Genomic DNA, 20415 nt, shown 5'->3' with positions numbered 1-20415 from the left:
AGTGCTGCTCAGCATGAGGTAATACAGTAGGGGGAGTGCTGCTCAGCGTGAGGTAATACAGTAGGGGGAGTGCTGCTCAGCATGAGGTAATACAGTAGGGGAAGTGCTGCTCAGCGTGAGGTAATACAGTAGGGGGAGTGCTGCTCAGCATGAGGTAATACAGTAGGGGGAGTGCTGAGGTAATACAGTAGGGGGAGTGCTGCTCAGCGTGAGGTAATACAGTAGGGGAAGTGCTGCTCAGCGTGAGGTAATACAGTAGGGGGAGTGCTGCTCAGCATGAGGTAATACAGTAGGGGAAGTGCTGCTCAGCGTGAGGTAATACAGTAGGGGGAGTGCTGCTCAGCGTGAGGTAATACAGTAGGGGGAGTGCTGCTCAGCGTGAGGTAATACAGTAGGGGGAGTGCTGCTCAGCGTGAGGTAATACAGTAGGGGGAGTGCTGCTCAGCGTGAGGTAATACAGTAGTGGGAGTGCTGCTCAGCATGAGGTAATACAGTAGGGGGAGTGCTGCTCAGCGTGAGGTAATACAGTAGGGGGAGTGCTGCTCAGCGTGAGGTAATACAGTAGGGGGAGTGCTGCTCAGCGTGAGGTAATACAGTAGGGGGAGTGCTGCTCAGCGTGAGGTAATACAGTAGTGGGAGTGCTTCTCTAATGTAATGTTATATGCGTTCTCCACATTCTCGTACTCAAGAGAACGTCCTGGGAGAATGCACTCGTAGCACGAGGGTGTGGAGAACGGTAGTATGTATATTGAGGAAACAGCAACCCGATGAGTTAGAGTACGATGACTAACATGTAATACAGTGCTGGTACAATATAACGAAACACACCATGTTGTACCAGGCAGACACTATGAGTTTCTCCTCCTGGTCTCTCTGAGCCTTGGTCTTGTCGTAGTCTTTCTGTAGAGGGAGATCAACAGAGGAACAGTAGGTTAGTAAACTACTCCCCAACCCCTCCTCCATCCTAACCCTTAACCCTCCTCCATCCTAACCCCTCCTCCATCCACTCCCCAACCCTAAACCCTCCTCCATCCTAACCCTAATCCCTCCTCCATCCTAACCCCTCCCCCATTTAACCCCTCCTCCATCCTAACCCTAACCCCTCCTCCATCCTAACCTTAACCCCTCCTCCATCCTAACCCTAACCCCTCCTCCATCCTAACCCTAACCCCTCCTCCATCCTAACCCCTCCTCCATCCACTCCCCAACCCTAACCCCTCTTCCATCCTAACCCTTAACCCTCCTCCATCCTAACCCCTCCACCATCTTAACCCCTCCATCCTAACCCCTCCTCTATCCCCTCCCCAACCCTAACCCCTCCTCCATCCCCTCCCCAACCCCTCATCCACTCCCCAACCCCTCCTCCATCCACTCCCCAACCCTAAACCCTCCTCCACCCTAACCCCTCCTCCATCCCCTCCCCAACCCTAACCCCTCCTCCATCCTAACCCTTCCTCCATCCAACCCTTCCTCCATCCCAACCCCTCCTCCATCCACTCCTCAACCCTAACCCTTCCTCCATCCTAACCCCTCCTCCATCCCCTCCCCAACCCTAACCCCTCCTCCATCCCTAACCCCTCCTCCATCCCCAACCCTAACCCCCTCCTCCATCCCCAACCCTAACCCCTCCTCCATCCCCAAAGCTAACCCCTCCTCCATCCCATCCCCTCCCCAACCCTAACCCCTCCTCCATCCCATCCCCTCCCCAACCCCCTCCTCGATCCCCTCCCCAACCCTAACCCCCTCCTCCATCCCCTCCTCCATCCCCAAACCTAACCCTTCCTCCTACATCCTAACCCTTAAACCATAACCCAGCCCCTGGTACCTCCAGAGAGTGCAGCATCCTTTCCCTCTCCTGCAGCTGGTTCTTCAGGGTCTGGACCTCTGGTGCCGAGCCCTGGTTCTGCTTAGGGTCCAGGGTCCGGATAACACTCTTAGCCTTCTCCAGGTACTTCTTATATCTGTCCTCCATCTGCTTCATGTCTTCATCCTTCTTCTTTAACGCCTCTTCCAGTTCCTCTACTTTCTGGGCTGGAAAGAGAGACAAAACAAAACACCAAAGAGTTACACACAGTTCATAGAAATGAAAGGAAAGGAAAAGGGTTGAGAACGTACAGCTAAGTAAACTTGGGATAAAAGCATTTGCGAAAATCCACATTTTTATATATTTGTTCTCACCCACAATCATACATTAGACCTGAAACCTGATGTTACACCAGGTCCACCTGCTACTGAAACGTGATGTTACACCAGGTCCACCTGCTACTGAAACCTGATGTTAAACCAGGTCCACTTGCTACTGAAACCTGATGTTACACCAGGTCCACCTGCTACAGAAACCTGATGTTACACCAGGTCCACCTGCTACTGAAACCTGATGTTACACCGGGTCCACCTGCTACTGAAACCTGATGTTACACCAGGTCCACCTGCTACTGAAACCTGATGTTACACCGGGTCCACCTGCTACTGAAACCTGATGTTACACCGGGTCCACCTGCTACTGAAACCTGCTGTTACACCAGGTCCACCTGCTACTGAAATCTGATGTTACACCGGGTCCACCTGCTACTGAAACCTGCTGTTACACCAGGTCCACCTGCTACTGAAACCTGCTGTTACACCAGGTCCACCTGCTACTGAAACCTGATGCTACGCCGGGTCCACCTGCTACTGAAACCTGATGTTACACCGGGTCCACCTGCTACTGAAACCTGATCATCCACAGGGTCCACCTACTACTGAAACCTGATGATCCACCAGGTCCACCTACTACTGAAACCTGATGACCCACCAGGTCCACCTGCTACTGAAACCTGATGTTACACCAGGTCCAACTACTACTGAAACCTGATGTTACACCAAGTCCACCTGCTACTGAAACCTGATGTTACACCAGGTCCACCTGCTACTGAAATATAATCATCCACAGGGTCCACCTGCTACTGAAACCTGATGTTACACAAGGTCCACTTACTACTGAAACCTGATGTTACACCAGGTCCACCTACTACTGAAACATAATTATCCACAGGGTCCACCTGCTTCTGAAACCTGATGTTACACCAAGTCCAGCTGCTACTGAAACCTGATGTTACACCAGGTCCACCTGCTACTGAAACATAATCATCCACAGGGTCCACCTACTACTGAAACCTAATAGATAACCATCGCCGAAACCTATGCTACCTCTTTTCCACCATTAAATACCTACTCAAACCGGCTGTCACCCATCAATGTTGCTAGGACAGAGGACTGTGGAAGATTCTCCACATACTTATTTGAAAAGATTAAGACCATAAGAAGTGGAATCGTCACTCCCCCCCTCCCACCCAGCCACCACCCCGCCCCCCAAATGTATCTAACCTTCCATAAACTGCTTTACTCCGACCTCACCTGCTGAGATATTGTCCACTATCTCAAAAATGAAGGCAACAAGCTGTGGCCTTGACTCCATCTCCACAACCCTACTGAAATCTTGTTCCTCCACTCTCAGACATTTTATAACGGAACTGATCAACAAGTCAACAAACATCTAGTCAAACTTGACCTCCAATGACCTCTGAGACTGTCCAATCCGGTTTCAGGCCTAACCACAGTACAGAAACAGCCCTCGTCAGAGGTGTAAACCCTTTCCTCATGTCAACTGACAGTGGACTCCCGAACATCCTCGTCCTCAGTTCCGCCATCGACATCCTCCTGGATCGACAGTACTGTCATTAAACTGGTTCACCAGTTTACCAATAGCACAAAATATGTTGCCGTAGGAAATGCCAAGTCAGAACCCACCACAATTACCTGTGGTGTCCCTCAAGGCTCCGTCTTAGGTCCAATCCTACTCATAATCTACACGTTCGCCCTTGGTCTCCTAATCATTTAACACAGCATCCACTTCTACTGCTACGCTGACGACAAACAGATCTACATAAAAACCACCCTGCACTTCCTCTCGTCCATGAACACCCTCACCAGCTGTCTGGATGACATCAAGGCCTGGATGTCAAACAACCTCCAGCAAATCAACAACAGCTTGTGCAGAACAGCGCTGCCAGGGTCCTCACAGGAACCCGGAAGTCTAACCACATCACGCCCCTTCGAGCCTCTCTCCACTGGCTGCCCACCATATTCAGAATCAACTTCCTGTTAGTCTTCAAAACTCTCAATGCCTCTGGTCCCCAATACCTCAGTGAACTCCTCAGGACGAAACAGTCTTCACGGTCACTCTGGTCAAATGATCAAAGACTCTAAAGACATGCTTAAAAACAATGGGTGACCGAGCATTCTGCTGTCTCGGCCCCTTGCCCTGGAATGAACTCAATGCCTTTAAGTCTGAGCTCAAGAAACACTTCTTAAAACTGTCTTTCACTTAATGTGATCTATGATGTGGTGTATGTTGGTATATGTTGCTATAGTTTAGAGTTCTATTGGTCTTCTACTAGAGAGTTCTATTGGTCTTCTACTAGAGAGTTCTATTGGCCTTCTACTAGAGTTTAGAGTTCTATTGGTCTTCTACTACAGAGTTCTATTGGCCTTCTACTACAGTTTAGAGTTCTATTGGTCTTCTACTAGAGTTCTATTGGTCTTCTACTAGAGTTTAGAGTTCTATTGGTCTTCTACTACAGAGTTCTATTGGTCTTCTACTAGAGTTTAGAGTTCTATTGGTCTTCTACTACAGAGTTCTATTGGTCTTCTACTAGAGAGTTCTATTGGCCTTCTACTAGAGTTTAGAGTTCTATTGGTCTTCTACTACAGAGTTCTATTGGCCTTCTACTACAGTTTAGAGTTCTATTGGTCTTCTACTAGAGTTCTATTGGTCTTCTACTAGAGTTTAGAGTTCGATTGGTCTTCTACTACAGAGTTCTATTGGCCTTCTACTACAGTTTAGAGTTCTATTGGTCTTCTACTAGAGTTATATTGGTCTTCTACTAGAGTTCAGAGTTCTATTGGTCTTCTACTAGAGTTCTATTGGTCTTCTACTACAGAGTTCTATTGGTCTTCTACTACAGAGTTCTATTGGTCTTCTACTACAGAGTTCTATTGGCCTTCTACTACAGTTTAGAGTTCTATTGGTCTTCTACTAGAGTTCTATTGGTCTTCTACTAGAGTTTAGAGTTCGATTGGTCTTCTACTACAGAGTTCTATTGGCCTTCTACTACAGTTTAGAGTTCTATTGGTCTTCTACTAGAGTTATATTGGTCTTCTACTAGAGTTCAGAGTTCTATTGGTCTTCTACTAGAGTTCTATTGGTCTTCTACTACAGAGTTCTATTGGTCTTCTACTACAGAGTTCTATTGGTCTTCTACTAGAGTTCAGAGTTCTATTGGTCTTCTACTAGAGTTATATTGGTCTTCTACTAGAGTTCTATTGGTCTTCTACTACAGAGTTCTATTGGTCTTCTACTACAGAATTCTATTGGTCTTCTATTAGAGTTCTATTGGTCTTCTACTAGAGTTCAGAGTTCTATTGGTCTTCTACTATAGTTTAGAGTTCTATTGGTCTTCTACTAGAGTTATATTGGTCTTCTACTAGAGTTCTATTGGTCTTCTACTAGAGTTTAGAGTTCTATTGGTCTTCTACTACAGAGTTCTATTGGTCTTCTACTACAGAGTTCTATTGGTCTTCTACTACAGAGTTCTATTGGTTTTCTACTACAGAGTTCTATTGGTCTTCTACTACAGAGTTCTATTGGTCTTCTACTACAGAGTTCTATTGGTCTTCTACTACAGAGTTCTATTGGTCTTCTACTACAGAGTTCTATTGGTCTTCTACTAGAGTTCTATTGGTCTTCTACTACAGAGTTCTATTGGTCTTCTACTACAGAGTTCTATTGGTCTTCTACTAGAGTTCTATTGGTCTTCTACTAGAGTTCAGAGTTCTATTGGTCTTCTACTAGAGTTCTATTGGTCTTCTACTAGAGTTTAGAGTTCTATTGGTCTTCTACTACAGAGTTCTATTGGTCTTCTACTAGAGTTCTATTGGTCTTCTACTACAGAGTTCTATTGGTCTTCTACTACAGAGTTCTATTGGTCTTCTACTACAGAGTTCTATTGGTCTTCTACTACAGAGTTCTATTGGTCTTCTACTACAGAGTTCTATTGGTCTTCTACTACAGAGTTCTATTGGTCTTCTACTAGAGTTCTATTGGTCTTCTACTACAGTGTTCTATTGGTCTTCTACTACAGAGTTCTATTGGTCTTCTACTAGAGTTCTATTGGTCTTCTACTACAGAGTTCTATTGGTCTTCTACTAGAGTTCTATTGGTCTTCTACTACAGAGTTCTATTGGTCTTCTACTACAGAGTTCTATTGGTCTTCTACTAGAGTTCTATTGGTCTTCTACTAGAGTTCTATTGGTCTTCTACTACAGAGTTCTATTGGTCTTCTACTACAGAGTTCTATTGGTCTTCTACTAGAGTTCTATTGGTCTTCTACTACAGAGTTCTATTGGTCTTCTACTACAGAGTTCTATTGGTCTTCTACTAGAGTTCTATTGGTCTTCTACTACAGAGTTCTATTGGTCTTCTACTACAGAGTTCTATTGGTCTTCTACTAGAGTTCTATTGGTCTTCTACTAGAGTTCAGAGTTCTATTGGTCTTCTACTAAAGTTCTATTGGTCTTCTACTAGAGTTCAGAGTTCTATTGGTCTTCTACTACAGAGTTCTATTGGTCTTCTACTACAGAGTTCTATTGGTCTTCTACTACAGAGTTCTATTGGTCTTCTACTACAGAGTTCTATTGGTCTTCTACTAGAGTTCAGAGTTCTATTGGTCTTCTACTGGAGTTCAGAGTTCTATTGGTCTTCTACTATGGTTTATTATTATTATATATTTAAATTAACAAGTTCAATGAGAAGTAATAAATTAATAACTTACAACTAGAGGTGTACTTGGGCTCCAAGTCATCAATGTGCGCACACTTCTTCTGCAGTTCACTGTTCACTTCCCTTAACTTCTCCCTTTTAGAGAACACAACATCAGCAACAGACAGTCAGGAAACGCCACAATCGGTCAGGGCGTCACAAACAAGCATCATCTTCAATCCATCTGACCAAACTTTCAAACGTCCAATCTTAATTTAACAAAAATAAATAAAAAAATAAAATTTCACAATAGATAAAAACGTTACTTACATGTGAGCATCATTTTTCTTCTTCAGAATGATTGACTTAAAAAAACAAAAACATAAATAAAAACAATGTTGGTTGCAGTAATTTCATCAGAGGGCGTTGTAAAAGCAGTAATGATATCATGTAGGCCTATGGGTTGGTGAATGTTCCCTTTTCTGATTCACACCGAGATAAACACATTGAGATAAATTACATCTCATCACATCGGATGGCTTGGAATTACGTTGCGACATATTTGATGTTGCCATATTGATTTCCAGGTTTTGATTACCGTGAAGAAAATGAAAGAGTCCTGGACATTATAATGTATTTCCGTTACATTTCTAAAAATAAAGGCCATGAATGTACAGATTAAGCAGTTAAGATTGATATCTCATGTGGTATGTCATAAGAGTGTAGCTCAGAAACAAAGCTTCTATAGAGACTAGAGGCACCCTGATTTACACCGAGACCACCAGAAGGGACTGTAGATTGAAAAGGCACTTCTTAAAAAGGGCCGTTATCTACTTCCCCAGAGTCCGATGAACTCCTGGATAACATTCATGTCTCTGCGTGCAGTTTGAAATAAGTTGCTGACTAGCACTAGAGCAATCGCTAACTAGCATTAGCACAATGACTGGAAGTCTATGGGTATCTGCTGGCATGATAGTAGATACCTATAAACTTCCAGTCATTGCGCTAACGCTAGTTAGCGTTGGCTCACAAAACTACCTCTAACTTCCTTCTTGCTGGACACAGAGACATAAAACGGTACCCACGAGTCCATCTGGGCTTCCCAATTGCGCCGTGGTCTAAGGCATCTCAGTGCTAGAGGCGTCACTACAGACCCTGGTTCAATTCCAGGCTGTACCACAACCGGGCCGTGATTGGGAGTCCCATAGAGCGGCGTACAACTGGCTCAGCGTCGTCCGGGGCAGGCCGTCATTGTAAAAAATGATTTGTTCTATAACTGACTCTGCTAGTTAAATAAAGGTTATATAAAAAATACAAATCTGACTCTGGGGAAGTAAATAAATAGGATCACTGCCAAAAATCCTGAAGTATTTAAGCACTAATATAACTATAATAGAATGAAACTATTACACATTGTCAGCGAGCAGCGAAGTAAGGCGTCTAAACTAGGACTGATCTCCAAGCTATACTTACAATCGCCTGAGTGGGGAAGCAGAATTAAAGAGAAAACAGAGACGATTTAATGCAGGACAGACACACAGAGAAGAGGAGAGGAGAGACCGAAAGAGAGAGAGAAGCATTTCAGTTAGGTCAGTCATGCAGTGAGGAGAGAAAGACAGGACAACGGACGGACAACGGGCGTTTAACATCGTCACAAACATATCATTCCTCCTGACGATGTCATGGCGGAGAGAGAGACATGAGCCGCTATACAGATGACCTGACCTTTAGCCTCCTAACAGGATAGGCTGGCAGGACAACCAACCAATGACTTCCCAACGCTACAACATGAGTAAGACAACAAACAGCACAACACAGTGTTAGAACGTTAGTGAGAAATGACAACACATCCAGGCAGTTTACGAGTTGTTCTGACGTATGAGGACAATGAAACAGACTAGTATTGCTTTATTTTGCTGCATCAGTAAAGGTAAAAAAGCCAGGTAAGAGAACGACAACGAACCGACGTGACAACGAGAACAAGCTCTCCTCATCGGGTTCTAACGTTAACAGCCCCATAGCACGACAGGATGTTGTGGGTTCTGTCGTTTCCAGTTTGTTTAATAAGCGCTCTGACAGTTGTAAGATCAGGGAGTTAATCTGATCTGAGATCAGGTTAGTGGTACTCACATCGTCTGCTTTGGAGCCCTGTTCCTGAAGACTCCTCTGCAGCTCCTCCACCTGACTTTGACCCTCGATCAGTCTCTGGTTCACCAGTCTGGAACACACACAGTCACCATGTTTGTTTGTTTGTTTAACTACACTTGGACCAGAAGACCCCACTAGAATAGTAAACGAACAACAATTTGACCAGCTGGGGACATGTTGTTAATCCCCACAAGGTCAAATGCTGTATCTAGGGGGTTTAGGGTTAAGGTTAGAATTAGTGTTAGGGTTAGAATTAGGTTTAGGATTAAGGTTAGAATTAGGTTTAGGATTAAGGTTAGAATTAGTGTTAGGGTTAGAATTAGGTTTAGGATTAAGGTTAGAATTAGGTTTAGGATTAAGGTTAGAATTAGGTTTAGGATGAAGGTTAGAATTAGGTTTAGGATTAAGGTTAGAATTAGGTTTAGGATTAAGGTTAGAATTAGGTTTAGGATTAAGGTTAGAATTAGGTTTAGGATTAAGGTTAGAATTAGTGTTGGGGTTAGAAATAGGTTTAGGATTAAGGTTAGAATTAGTGTTGGGGTTAGAATTAGGTTTAGGATTAAGGTTAGAATTAGGTTTAGGATTAAGGTTAGAATTAGTGTTGGGGTTAGAATTAGGTTTAGGATTAAGGTTAGAATTAGTGTTGGGGTTAGAATTAGGTTTAGGATTAAGGTTAGAATTAGTGTTTGGGTTAGGTTTAGGATCTAGGGTTAGTTTTAGGGTTAGGCTTAGGTTTAGGGTTTTCAGGTTAAGGTTAGGGTTAGGGTTAGGTTTAGGGTTTTCAGGTTAAGGTTAGGGTTAGGGTTAGGTTTAGGGTTTTCAGGTTAAGGTTAGGGTTAGGGTTATTGTTAAGGTTAGGGAAAATAGGATTTTGTTCTTCTATCCGCGTGGGGACCTGCAATCTACAAAGGTCGGGTTTGGGGTTTAGGAAAAATACGATTTTTAATGGAATAGAAGAACAAGCGTGTGTCTGTGTATTGTGTGTGTGTGTGTGTGTGTGTGTGTATTGTGTGTCTGTGTGGCGTGTGTCTGTATAGTGTGTAGTGTGTAGTGTATAGTGTATAGTGTATAGTGTATAGTGTGTAGTGTATAGTGTATAGTGTGTAGTGTGTAGTGTATAGAGTATAGTGTATAGTGTGTATAGTGTGTAGTGTATAGTGTGTAGTGTGTGTAGTGTATAGTGTATAGTGTGTATAGTGTGTAGTGTGTAGTGTGTAGTGTGTGTGTATATTGTGTGTCTGTGTGGCGTGTGTGTAGTGTGTAGTGTAGAGTGTATAGTGTGTGTAGTGTATAGTGTGTGTAGTGTATAGTGTATAGTGTGTATAGTGTGTAGTGTATAGTGTGTAGTGTATAGTGTGTAGTGTATAGTGTGTAGTGTATAGTGTATAGTGTGTAGTGTATAGTGTGTAGTGTGTAGTGTGCACCTGTTTTCTGTCTCCAGTTCGTTCTTCCTACTGTTAGCGTCCTCCAGTAAACTCTGCTGTGTAGTGTGTAGTGTGTAGTGTGTATAGTGTGTATAGTGTGTAGTGTATAGTGTGGAGTGTGTAGTGTGTATAGTGTGTAGTGTATAGTGTGTAGTGTATAGTGTGTAGTGTGCACCTGTTTTCTGTCTCCAGTTCGTTCTTCCTACTGTTAGCGTCCTCCAGTAAACTCTGCAGCAGAGCGATCTTCTCATTATCAGAACCCTCCTGGGCCAGCTTCAGCATGTTGTTTTCATGCTGCAGTCTGATCAGCTTCTCTCTGGAACAAAACACAGGGACAGATTAACATGTAGGAATGGGATTAAATCAGTTTTTCTGTTAAAACGATAAGAAAACTTCATACAATTTCAGGTGAATGAGTCCTAAAGCTATTGTGTATGACTTACAGTACCTCCCTTTCTGATGGTTAAGCACTACACCTGTGCTACCATTACCTCAATACCACCTCGTAAAGTTAAACGAATAGACTTGGACATTTTACACAAAGACTGAAAACACTCGCATCATTAGCGAAGGGAAAAGAGCAGGTGAGCCAACGAGAGAGGAGAGAGAGGAGGGGACAGGCAGAAAGAAAGAACAGTCTTGGTAATCTGTATCTGGCAATGTCTTGTCTTACATACGTCGCTAATTTATCAAAGGAGCCTAAAGTTCACCTTTTACTCCCTGGTTTTATTTAAATTACACAACTTTCCCCTAGCCTTTACAGCCTATTGTCTAGTTAGGACCTAACACGTGTAGTTAGGACCTAACACATCTAGTTAGGACCTAACACGTCTAGTTAGGACCTAACACGTGTAGTTAGGACCTAACACGTCTAGTTAGGACCTAACACGTCTAGTTAGGATAATTAGGAACCCTAATTGGTCTACACGGACAAGTTCTGGCCTGGTTTAGATCTGATCTGTCGGAAAGATATCAGTTCGTCTCGGTGGATGGTTTGTCCTCTGACAAATCAATTGTAAGTTTCAGTGTTCCTCAAGGTCCTGTTTTAGGACCACTATTGTTTTCACTATATATTCTAACTCTTGGTGATGTCATTCGGAAACACAATGTCAACATTCATTGTTGTGCAGATGAAACACAGCTGTATATTTTGACGAAACATGGTGAAGCCCCAAAATTGCCTAACCTGGAAGTGTTTCAGACATAAGGAAGTGGATGGCGGCAAATGTTTTACTTTTAAGAGATGATGATAATGATGATAATGATGATAATGATGATAATGATGATAATTCTAGGTCCCAAGAAACAGTGATCTGCTGTTTGATCTGACAATGAATCTCGACGGTTGTCCAGTCATCTCAAATGAAACTGCCCTCTGTGTTACTCTGGACCAGTATCTCTCTTTTGACAAACATTTACAAAATATTTGAAGAGCAGCTTTTTTCTTCATAACATTGTGAATAATCAGAACATTTTAGTCTAAAAATGATGCAGAAAAATGTATCCATGCTTTTGTTACTTCTAGATTAGACTACTGCAATGCTACACTCTCCGGCTACCCGGATAAAGCACTAAATAAACTTCAGTTAGTGCTAAACACGGCTGCTAGAATCTTGACTAGATCCAAACCATCATATTACTCCAGTGCTAGCCTCCCTACACTGGCTTCCTGTCAAGGCAAGGGCTGATTTCAAGGTTTTACTGCTAACCTACAAAGCATTACATGGACTTGCTCCTACCTATCTTTCCGATTTGGTCCTGCCGTACATACCTACACGTACGCTACGGTCACAAGACGCAGGCCTCCTAATTGTCCCTAGAATTTCTAAGCAAACAGCTGGAGGCATGGCTCTAAGGTACTGATAGTTGGTATTCAGCAGTCATAAAGCCTTATTTACTTTGAAGAACTACTAAAACAGGGATTTTGTCAGACAGCAGATATAGAGATGAGATGATGACTTGGAATGAAATAATAAAGTCATCAAATATAACTAAGGTAATATATTTTATATATATATAACTAATGTACTATATTATATATATATATTTAAAACTAATGTAATATTATATATATATATAACTAATGTAATATAGTATATATATAACTAACGTACTAAATTATATATATAAAACGAATGTAATATATATATATATATATATATAACTAATGTAATATATTAAATATATATAACTAATGTACTAAATTATATATATAAAACTAATGTAATATATTAAATATATAACTAATGTAATATATATATATATAACTAATGTAATATATTAAATATATAACTAATGTATATATATATATATATATATATATATATATATATATATATATATATATATATATATATATATATATATAACTAATGTAATATACACAACAACTGAACTATTTGATTAAAGTAAAGTCATGTGAATAAATTATGGTTAATAAGTGATCAGCAGTAATGAACAGTCACGAGCATCATGGGACTTTAATTCCTTGTTTTATTCTGTGTTGTTACATCATTCAACGCACATAATTCATAGTGCATTTAATGTAAATAAAGATGTATAATTTTGAATTCAACCCAAAAGCGTATTATATTTTGATTTGCTATTATTCAGAGGCTGTTTGCAGGCTGCCCAAGGTGGAACTACAGCACTGGTTTTCAAGCCTTTCCAGTGGGGAATCCTGCTTGTTTGTTATTGACCAAATACTTATTTTCCACCATCATTTGCAAATAATATCATTAAAAATCCTACAATGTGATTTTCTGGATTTTTTTTCCTCATTTTGTCTGTCATAGTTGAAGTGTACCTATGGTGAAAATTACAGGCCTCGCTCATCTTTTTAAGTGGGAGAACTTGCACAATTGGTGGCTGACTAAATACTTTTTTTGCCCCACTGTAGAAAGAAACCTAGAGAGGAACCAGGCTCTGAGGGGTGGGCCAGTCCTCTTCTGGCTGTTACCAGGTGGAGATTATAAACCTAGAGAGGAACCAGGCTATGAGGGGTGGGCCAGTCCTCTTCTGGCTGTGCCGGGTAGAGATTATAAACCTAGAGAGGAACCAGGCTCTGAGGGGTGGCCAGTCCTCTTCTGGCTGTGCTGGGTGTTGATTATAAACCTAGAGAGGAACCAGGCTATGAGGGGTGGCCAGTCCTCTTCTGGCTGTGCCGGGTGTTGATTATAAACCTAGAGAGGAACCAGGCTATGAGGGGTGGAGATTATAAACCTAGAGAGGAACCAGGCTATGAGGGGTGGCCAGTCCTCTTCTGGCTGTGCTGGGTGTTGATTATAAACCTAGAGAGGAACCAGGCTATGAGGGGTGGAGATTATAAACCTAAAGAGGAACCAGGCTATGAGGGGTGGAGAATATAAACCGTGAGAGGAACCAGGCTATGAGGGGTGGCCAGTCCGCTTCTGGCTGTGCCGGGTGGAGATTACACTAACGCTAGCTGTGTTTCCAGCCACTAGACTGAGCTACGCTACACTAACACTAGCTGTGTTTCCAGCCACTAGACTGAGCTATGCTACGCTAACGCTAGCTGTGTTTCCAGCCACTAGACTGAGCTATGCTACACTAATGCTAGCTGTGTTTCCAGCCACTAGACTGAGCTATGCTACACTAACGCTAGCTGTGTTTCCAGCCACTAGACTGAGCTATGCTACGCTAACGCTAGCTGTGTTTCCAGACACTAGACTGAGCTATGCTACACTAACGCTAGCTGTGTTTCCAGCCACTAGACTGAGCTATGCTACGCTAACACTAGCTGTGTTTCCAGCCACTAGACTGAGCTATGCTACGCTAACGCTAGCTGTGTTTCCAGCCACTAGACTGAGCTATGCTACACTAATGCTAGCTGTGTTTCCAGCCACTAGACTGAGCTATGCTACACTAACGCTAGCTGTGTTTCCAGCCACTAGACTGAGCTATGCTACGCTAACGCTAGCTGTGTTTCCAGACACTAGACTGAGCTATGCTACACTAATGCTAGCTGTGTTTCCAGCCACTAGACTGAGCTACGCTACACTAACGCTAGCTGTGTTTCCAGCCACTAGACTGAGCTATGCTACGCTAACGCTAGCTGTGTTTCCAGCCACTAGACTGAGCTACGCTACACTAACGCTAGCTGTGTTTCCAGCCACTAGACTGAGCCATGCTACGCTAACGCTAGCTGTGTTTCCAGCCACTAGACTGAGCTATGCTACACTAACGCTAGCTGTAGTACATTAATTACCCAGCCAGGCCACTCATCAGTCTATTATAGTACATTACCCTGCCAGGCACCTCTTCAGTCTATAGTACATCAATTACCCTGGCAGGCACCTCATCAGTCTATAGTACATTACCCAGCCAGGCCACTCATCAGTCTATAGTACATTACCCAGCCAGGCCACTCATCAGTCTATAGTACATTACCCAGCCAGGCCAATCATCAGTCTATATATAGTACATTACCCAGCCAGGCCACTCATCAGTCTATAGTACATTACCCTTCCTACATTGCCTTCCACAGAGCACAAAAAGAAAGGCCTTGAAGGTACACAAGGGACTAAATGATTCTAGTTGCACCAGAAACGAATCAAGTGTTGACTTAAACTTCTTGATCAATTCTTTGTGATATTCATGAATTGTACACTCTTTAGACAAAAGTATGTGGACACCCCTTCAAATTAGTAAATTCGGCTATTTCAGCCACACCTGTTGCTGACTGGTGTATAAAATCGAGCACACCGCCATGCAATCTCCATAGACAAACATTGGCAGTAGAATGGCCCGTACTGAAGAGCTCAGTGACTTTCAACGTGGCACCGTCATAGGATGCCACCTTTCCAAGTCAGTAAGTCAAATCTCTGCCCTGCTAGAGCTTCCCCGGTCAACAGTAGGCGCTGTTATTGTGAAGTGGAAACGTCTAGGAAGACCCCCACAGTAATGTTCCAACATCTAGTGGAAAGCCTTCTCAGAAGAGAGGAGGCTGTTATAGCCAGCAAAGAGGGGGGGACCAACTCCATATTAAGACGCATGATTTTGGAATGAGATATTGGATGAGCAGGTGTCCACATACACAACGTGACCAAAAGTATCTGGCTGTGTCGAGCAGAGCGGAGAATGTCAAACCGACTAGAGGGGAAGCGGCCAGAGAAGAAGAAAAAGGTCTCATTGGTTTAGCGTATTTTAACGGAAACGGAAACAGAGTACTAATCTTTGAAATGTTTAGAAAGTATGACAGCAGATAACACATCAGTGTGATGTGGGGTAGTTCAACACAACAGAAAAATGCTAGATTTCTGGGGACTGTCTGGGGACTCAACAAATCATACCGGATCTCTGGGGTGACGATCTCTGCAGCCAACGAATCAGAGCCCTCGTTACTGTCGAGTGGAACCATGCCTGGAGAAACACAAAGACGTTATGTTAGACACAATCACATGCAGGGACTAGAGGCAATGCAGGGACATGAACATACTAAGCCAAAGACGTCACTGCTGAGAGTAGAAACAGCCCTACGAGTAACAACAGCCCTACGAGCAACAACAGCCCTACGAGCAACAACAGCCCTACGAGCAACAACAGCCCTACGAGCAACAACAGCCCTACGAGCAGCAACAGCCCTACGAGCAGCAACAGCCCTACGAGCAGCAACAGCCCTACGAGCAGCAACAGCCCTACGAGCAGCAACAGACCTACAAGCAGTTACAGCCCTACGAGCAACAACAGCCCTACGAGCAACAACAGCCCTACGAGTAGAAACAGCCCTACGAGTAGAAACAGCCCTACGAGCAGCAACAGCCCTACGAGCAGTAACAGCCCTACAAGTAGCCCTACGAGTAGAAACAGCCCTATGAGCAGCAACAGCCCTACAAGTAGAAACAGCCCTACGAGCAGCAACAGCCCTACGAGTAAAAACAGCCCTACGAGTAGAAACAGCCCTACGAGTAGAAACAGCCCTACGAGTAGCAACAGCCCTACGAGCAGTTACAGCACAACGAGTAACAGCCCTAATAGTAGAAACAGCCCTACGAGTAACAGCCCTACGAGTAGAAACAGCCCTACGAGCAGTTAAAGCCCTACGAGTAGAAACAGCCCTACGAGTAGAAACAGCCCTACGAGTAGCCCTACGAGTAGAAACAGTCCTACGAGTAGAAACAACCCTACGAGTAGAAACTGCCCTACGAGCAGCAACAGCCCTACGAGCAGTAACAGCCCTACGAGTAGCCCTATGAATAGAAACAGCCCTACGAGTAGCCCTACGAGTAGAAACAGCCCTACGAGTAACAACAGCCCTACAAGCAGCAACAGCCCTACGAGTAGCCCTACGAGTAACAACAGCCCTACGAGTAGCCCTAAGAGTAACAAAAGCCCTACGAGTAGCCCTACGAGTAGCTCTACGAGTAACAGCCCTACGAGTAACACCAGCCCTACGAGTAACAGCCCTACGAGCATTAACAGCCCTACGAGCATTAACAGCCCTACGAGCAGCAACAGCCCTACGAGCAGCAACAGCCCTACGAGCAGCAACAGCCCTACGAGCAGCAACAGCCCTACGAGTAGCCCTACGAGTAGAAACAGCCCTACGAGTAGCCCTACGAGTAGAAACATCCCTACGAGTAGCCCTACGAGTAGAAACAGCCCTACGAGCAGCAACAGCCCTACGAGTAGAAACAGCCCTACGAGTAGAAACAGCCCTACGAGTAGAAACAGCCCTATGAGTAGAAACAGCCCTACGAGTAGAAACAGCCATACGAGTAGAAACAGCCCTACGAGTAACAGCCCTACGAGTAACAACAGCCATACGAGTAGAAACAGCCCTACGAGTAGAAACAGCCCTACGAGTAGAAACAGCCCTACGAGTAACAGCCCTACGAGTAACAGCCCTACGAGTAACAGCCCTACGAGTAACAGCCCTACGAACAGCAACAGCCCTACGAGTAACAACAGCCCTACGAGAAGCCCTACGAGTAACAACAGCCCTACGAGTAGCCCTACGAGTAGAAACAGCCCTACGAGTAACAACAGCCATACGAGTAACAACAGCCCTAAGAGCAGCAACAGCCCTACAAGCAGCAACAGCCCTACGAGTAGAAACAGCCCTACGAGTAGAAACAGCCCTAAGAGCAGCAACAGCCCTACAAGCAGCAACAGCCCTACGAGTAGCAACAGCCCTACGAGTAGAAACAGCCCTACGAGTAGTAACAGCCCTACGAGTAGAAACAGCCCTACGAGCAACAACAGCCCTACGAGTATAAACAGCCCTACGAGCAACAACAGCCCTACGAGCAACAACAGCCCTACGAGCAACAACAGCCCTACGAGCAACAACAGCCCTACAAGCAACAACAGCCCTATGAGCAACAACAGCCCTACGAGTAGAAACAGCCCTACGAGTAGAAACAGCCCTACGAGTAGAAACAGCCCTACGAGTAGAAACAGCCCTATGAGCAACAACAGCCCTACGAGTAGCAACAGCCCTACGAGCAGCAACAGCCCTACGAGCAGCAACAGCCCTACGAGCAGCAACAGCCCTACGAGTAGCCCTACGAGCAGCAACAGCCCTACGAGTAGCCCTACGAGTAGAACCAGCCCTACGAGTAGCCCTACGAGTAGAACCAGCCCTACGAGTAGCCCTACGAGCAGCAACAGCCCTACGAGTAGAAACAGCCCTACGAGTAGAAACAGCCCTACGAGTAGAAACAGCCCTACGAGTAGAAACAGCCCTACGAGTAGAAACAGCCCTACGAGTAGAAACAGCCCTACGAGTAGAAACAGCCCTACGAGCAGCAACAGCCCTACGAGCAGCAACAGCCCTACGAGCAGCAACAGCCCTACGAGTAGCCCTACGAGTAGAACCAGCCCTACGAGTAGCCCTACGAGTAGAACCAGCCCTACGAGTAGCCCTACGAGCAGCAACAGCCCTACAAGTAGAAACAGCCCTACGAGTAGAAACATCCCTACCCTGTTACCATCCTTTAGTAACACACTGTCCAGGTCTGACAACATGGGAGACACGAGGGATAAACAGATCAATGATGGGAGAGCAGGAGTATCTGACTGTTACCTGTAGACAGTTGTCCTTCCTGAGCCTCAACAAAACGCAGCTCCTCAATGGTCTCCTTTAGGGAGTCTCTCTCTGACCTCATTCGCTGGAGGGGGGGGGGGGTAGATAGATAGATAGATAGATAGAGAGAGAGAGTACTGTAAAGTCAATGTTGACCTGTAGTTCTGTACAGTACTGTAAAGTCAAAGTTGACCTGTAGTTCTGTACAGTACTGTAAAGTCAATGTTGACCTGTAGTTCTGTACAGTACTGTAAAGTCAAAGTTGACCTGTAGTTCTGTACAGTACTGTAAAGTGAAAGTTGACCTGTAGTTCTGTACAGTACTGTAAAGTCAAAGTTGACCTGTAGTTCTGTACAGTACTGTAAAGTCAAAGTTAACCTGTAGTTCTGTACAGTACTGTAAAGTGAAAGTTGACCTGTAGTTCTGTACAGTACTGTAAAGTGAAAGTTGACCTGTAGTTCTGTACAGTACTGTAAAGTCAAAGTTGACCTGTAGTTCTGTACAGTACTATAAAGTGAAAGTTGAGCTGTAGTTCTGTACAGTACTGTAAAGTCAAAGTTAAACTGTAGTTCTGTACAGTACTGTAAAGTCAAAGTTGACCTGTAGTTCTGTACAGTACTGTAAAGTGAAAGTTGACCTGTAGTTCTGTACAGTACTGTAAAGTGAAAGCCAACCTGTAGTTCTGTACAGTACTGTAAAGTGAAAGCCAACCTGTAGTTCTGTACAGTACTGTAAAGTCAAAGTTGACCTGTAGTTCTGTACAGTACTGTAAAGTCAAAGTTGACCTGTAGTTCTGTACAGAACTGTGAAGTCAATGTTTACCTGTAGTTCTGTAACTATAGTAGTACTGAAGTACAGTACTGTAAAGTGAAAGTCAACCTGTAGTTCTGTACAGTACTGTAAAGTGAAAGCCAACCTGTAGTTCTGTACAGTACTGTAAAGTGAAAGCCAACCTGTAGTTCTGTACAGTACTGTAAAGTGAAAGTCAACCTGTAGTTCTGTACAGTACTGTAAAGTGAAAGCCAACCTGTAGTTCTGTACAGTACTGTAAAGTGAAAGCCAACCTGTAGTTCTGTACAGTACTGTAAAGTGAAAGTCAACCTGTAGTTCTGTACAGTACTGTAAAGTGAAAGCCAACCTGTAGTTCTGTACAGTACTGTAAAGTGAAAGCCAACCTGTAGTTCTGTACAGTACTGTAAAGTGAAAGTCAACCTGTAGTTCTGTACAGTACTGTAAAGTGAAAGCCAACCTGTAGTTCTGTACAGTACTGTAAAGTGAAAGCCAACCTGTAGTTCTGTACAGTACTGTAAAGTGAAAGTCAACCTGTAGTTCTGTACAGTACTGTAAAGTGAAAGCCAACCTGTAGTTCTGTACAGTACTGTAAAGTGAAAGCCAACCTGTAGTTCTGTACAGTACTGTAAAGTGAAAGCCAACCTGTAGTTCTGTACAGTACTGTAAAGTGAAAGCCAACCTGTAGTTCTGTACAGTACTGTAAAGTGAAAGCCAACCTGTAGTTCTGTACAGTACTGTAAAGTGAAATCCAACCTGTAGTTCTGTACAGTACTGTAAAGTGAAAGCCAACCTGTAGTTCTGTACAGTACTGTAAAGTGAAAGCCAACCTGTAGTTCTGTACAGTACTGTAAAGTGAAAGCCAACCTGTAGTTCTGTACAGTACTGTAAAGTTAAAGTTGACCTGTAGTTCTGTAAAGTCACTGTTTATCTGTAGTTCTGTACAGTACTGTAAAGTGAAATGAACCATTGTAACACCTACATCCTTTTCTTTCTGGAGAGAGTCCACCTTCTCCTTGAGTCTCTTGTATTCAAATTCCATCTTGTCTGTCTTTTTAGACTCCTCAGACAGCTTGTTCTGCAGCTCTACCACCTGGGGACAACAAGGACAGTATGTTAACCTGTCTCTCTATGTGTGTGTAGTGGTGTTCAGTCTCTACCCATACCTGTCTCTCTGTGTGTTTGTAGTGGTGTGTAGTGGTGTTCAG

At 43.9% G+C, this 20415-nt stretch overlaps 1 protein-coding gene across 1 annotated transcript in view; it reads right to left on the bottom strand.

Annotated features, from left to right (window-relative positions):
* The window catches only part of LOC139408263 (protein Hook homolog 3-like), an 80980-nt gene that overhangs the window by 14449 nt on the left and 46116 nt on the right, over positions 1 to 20415 (bottom strand). Inside the window, exons 12-20 of the mRNA XM_071151948.1 lie at positions 20190 to 20300; positions 18419 to 18503; positions 15684 to 15753; positions 10547 to 10687; positions 8930 to 9017; positions 7130 to 7164; positions 6873 to 6955; positions 1826 to 2031; positions 829 to 900 (exon numbers count right to left, since the gene is read on the bottom strand). Of these exons, the coding sequence (XP_071008049.1) occupies positions 829 to 900; positions 1826 to 2031; positions 6873 to 6955; positions 7130 to 7164; positions 8930 to 9017; positions 10547 to 10687; positions 15684 to 15753; positions 18419 to 18503; positions 20190 to 20300 (891 nt within the window). The remainder of the gene's footprint in view (positions 1 to 828; positions 901 to 1825; positions 2032 to 6872; positions 6956 to 7129; positions 7165 to 8929; positions 9018 to 10546; positions 10688 to 15683; positions 15754 to 18418; positions 18504 to 20189; positions 20301 to 20415) is intronic.

Source organism: Oncorhynchus clarkii, chromosome 5 (genome assembly GCF_045791955.1).
Source record: "Oncorhynchus clarkii lewisi isolate Uvic-CL-2024 chromosome 5, UVic_Ocla_1.0, whole genome shotgun sequence".
NCBI lineage: Eukaryota > Metazoa > Chordata > Actinopteri > Salmoniformes > Salmonidae > Oncorhynchus > Oncorhynchus clarkii.
Note: the sequence above shows the minus strand (reverse complement) of the source record. Positions and strands in the feature narration are given on the sequence as shown.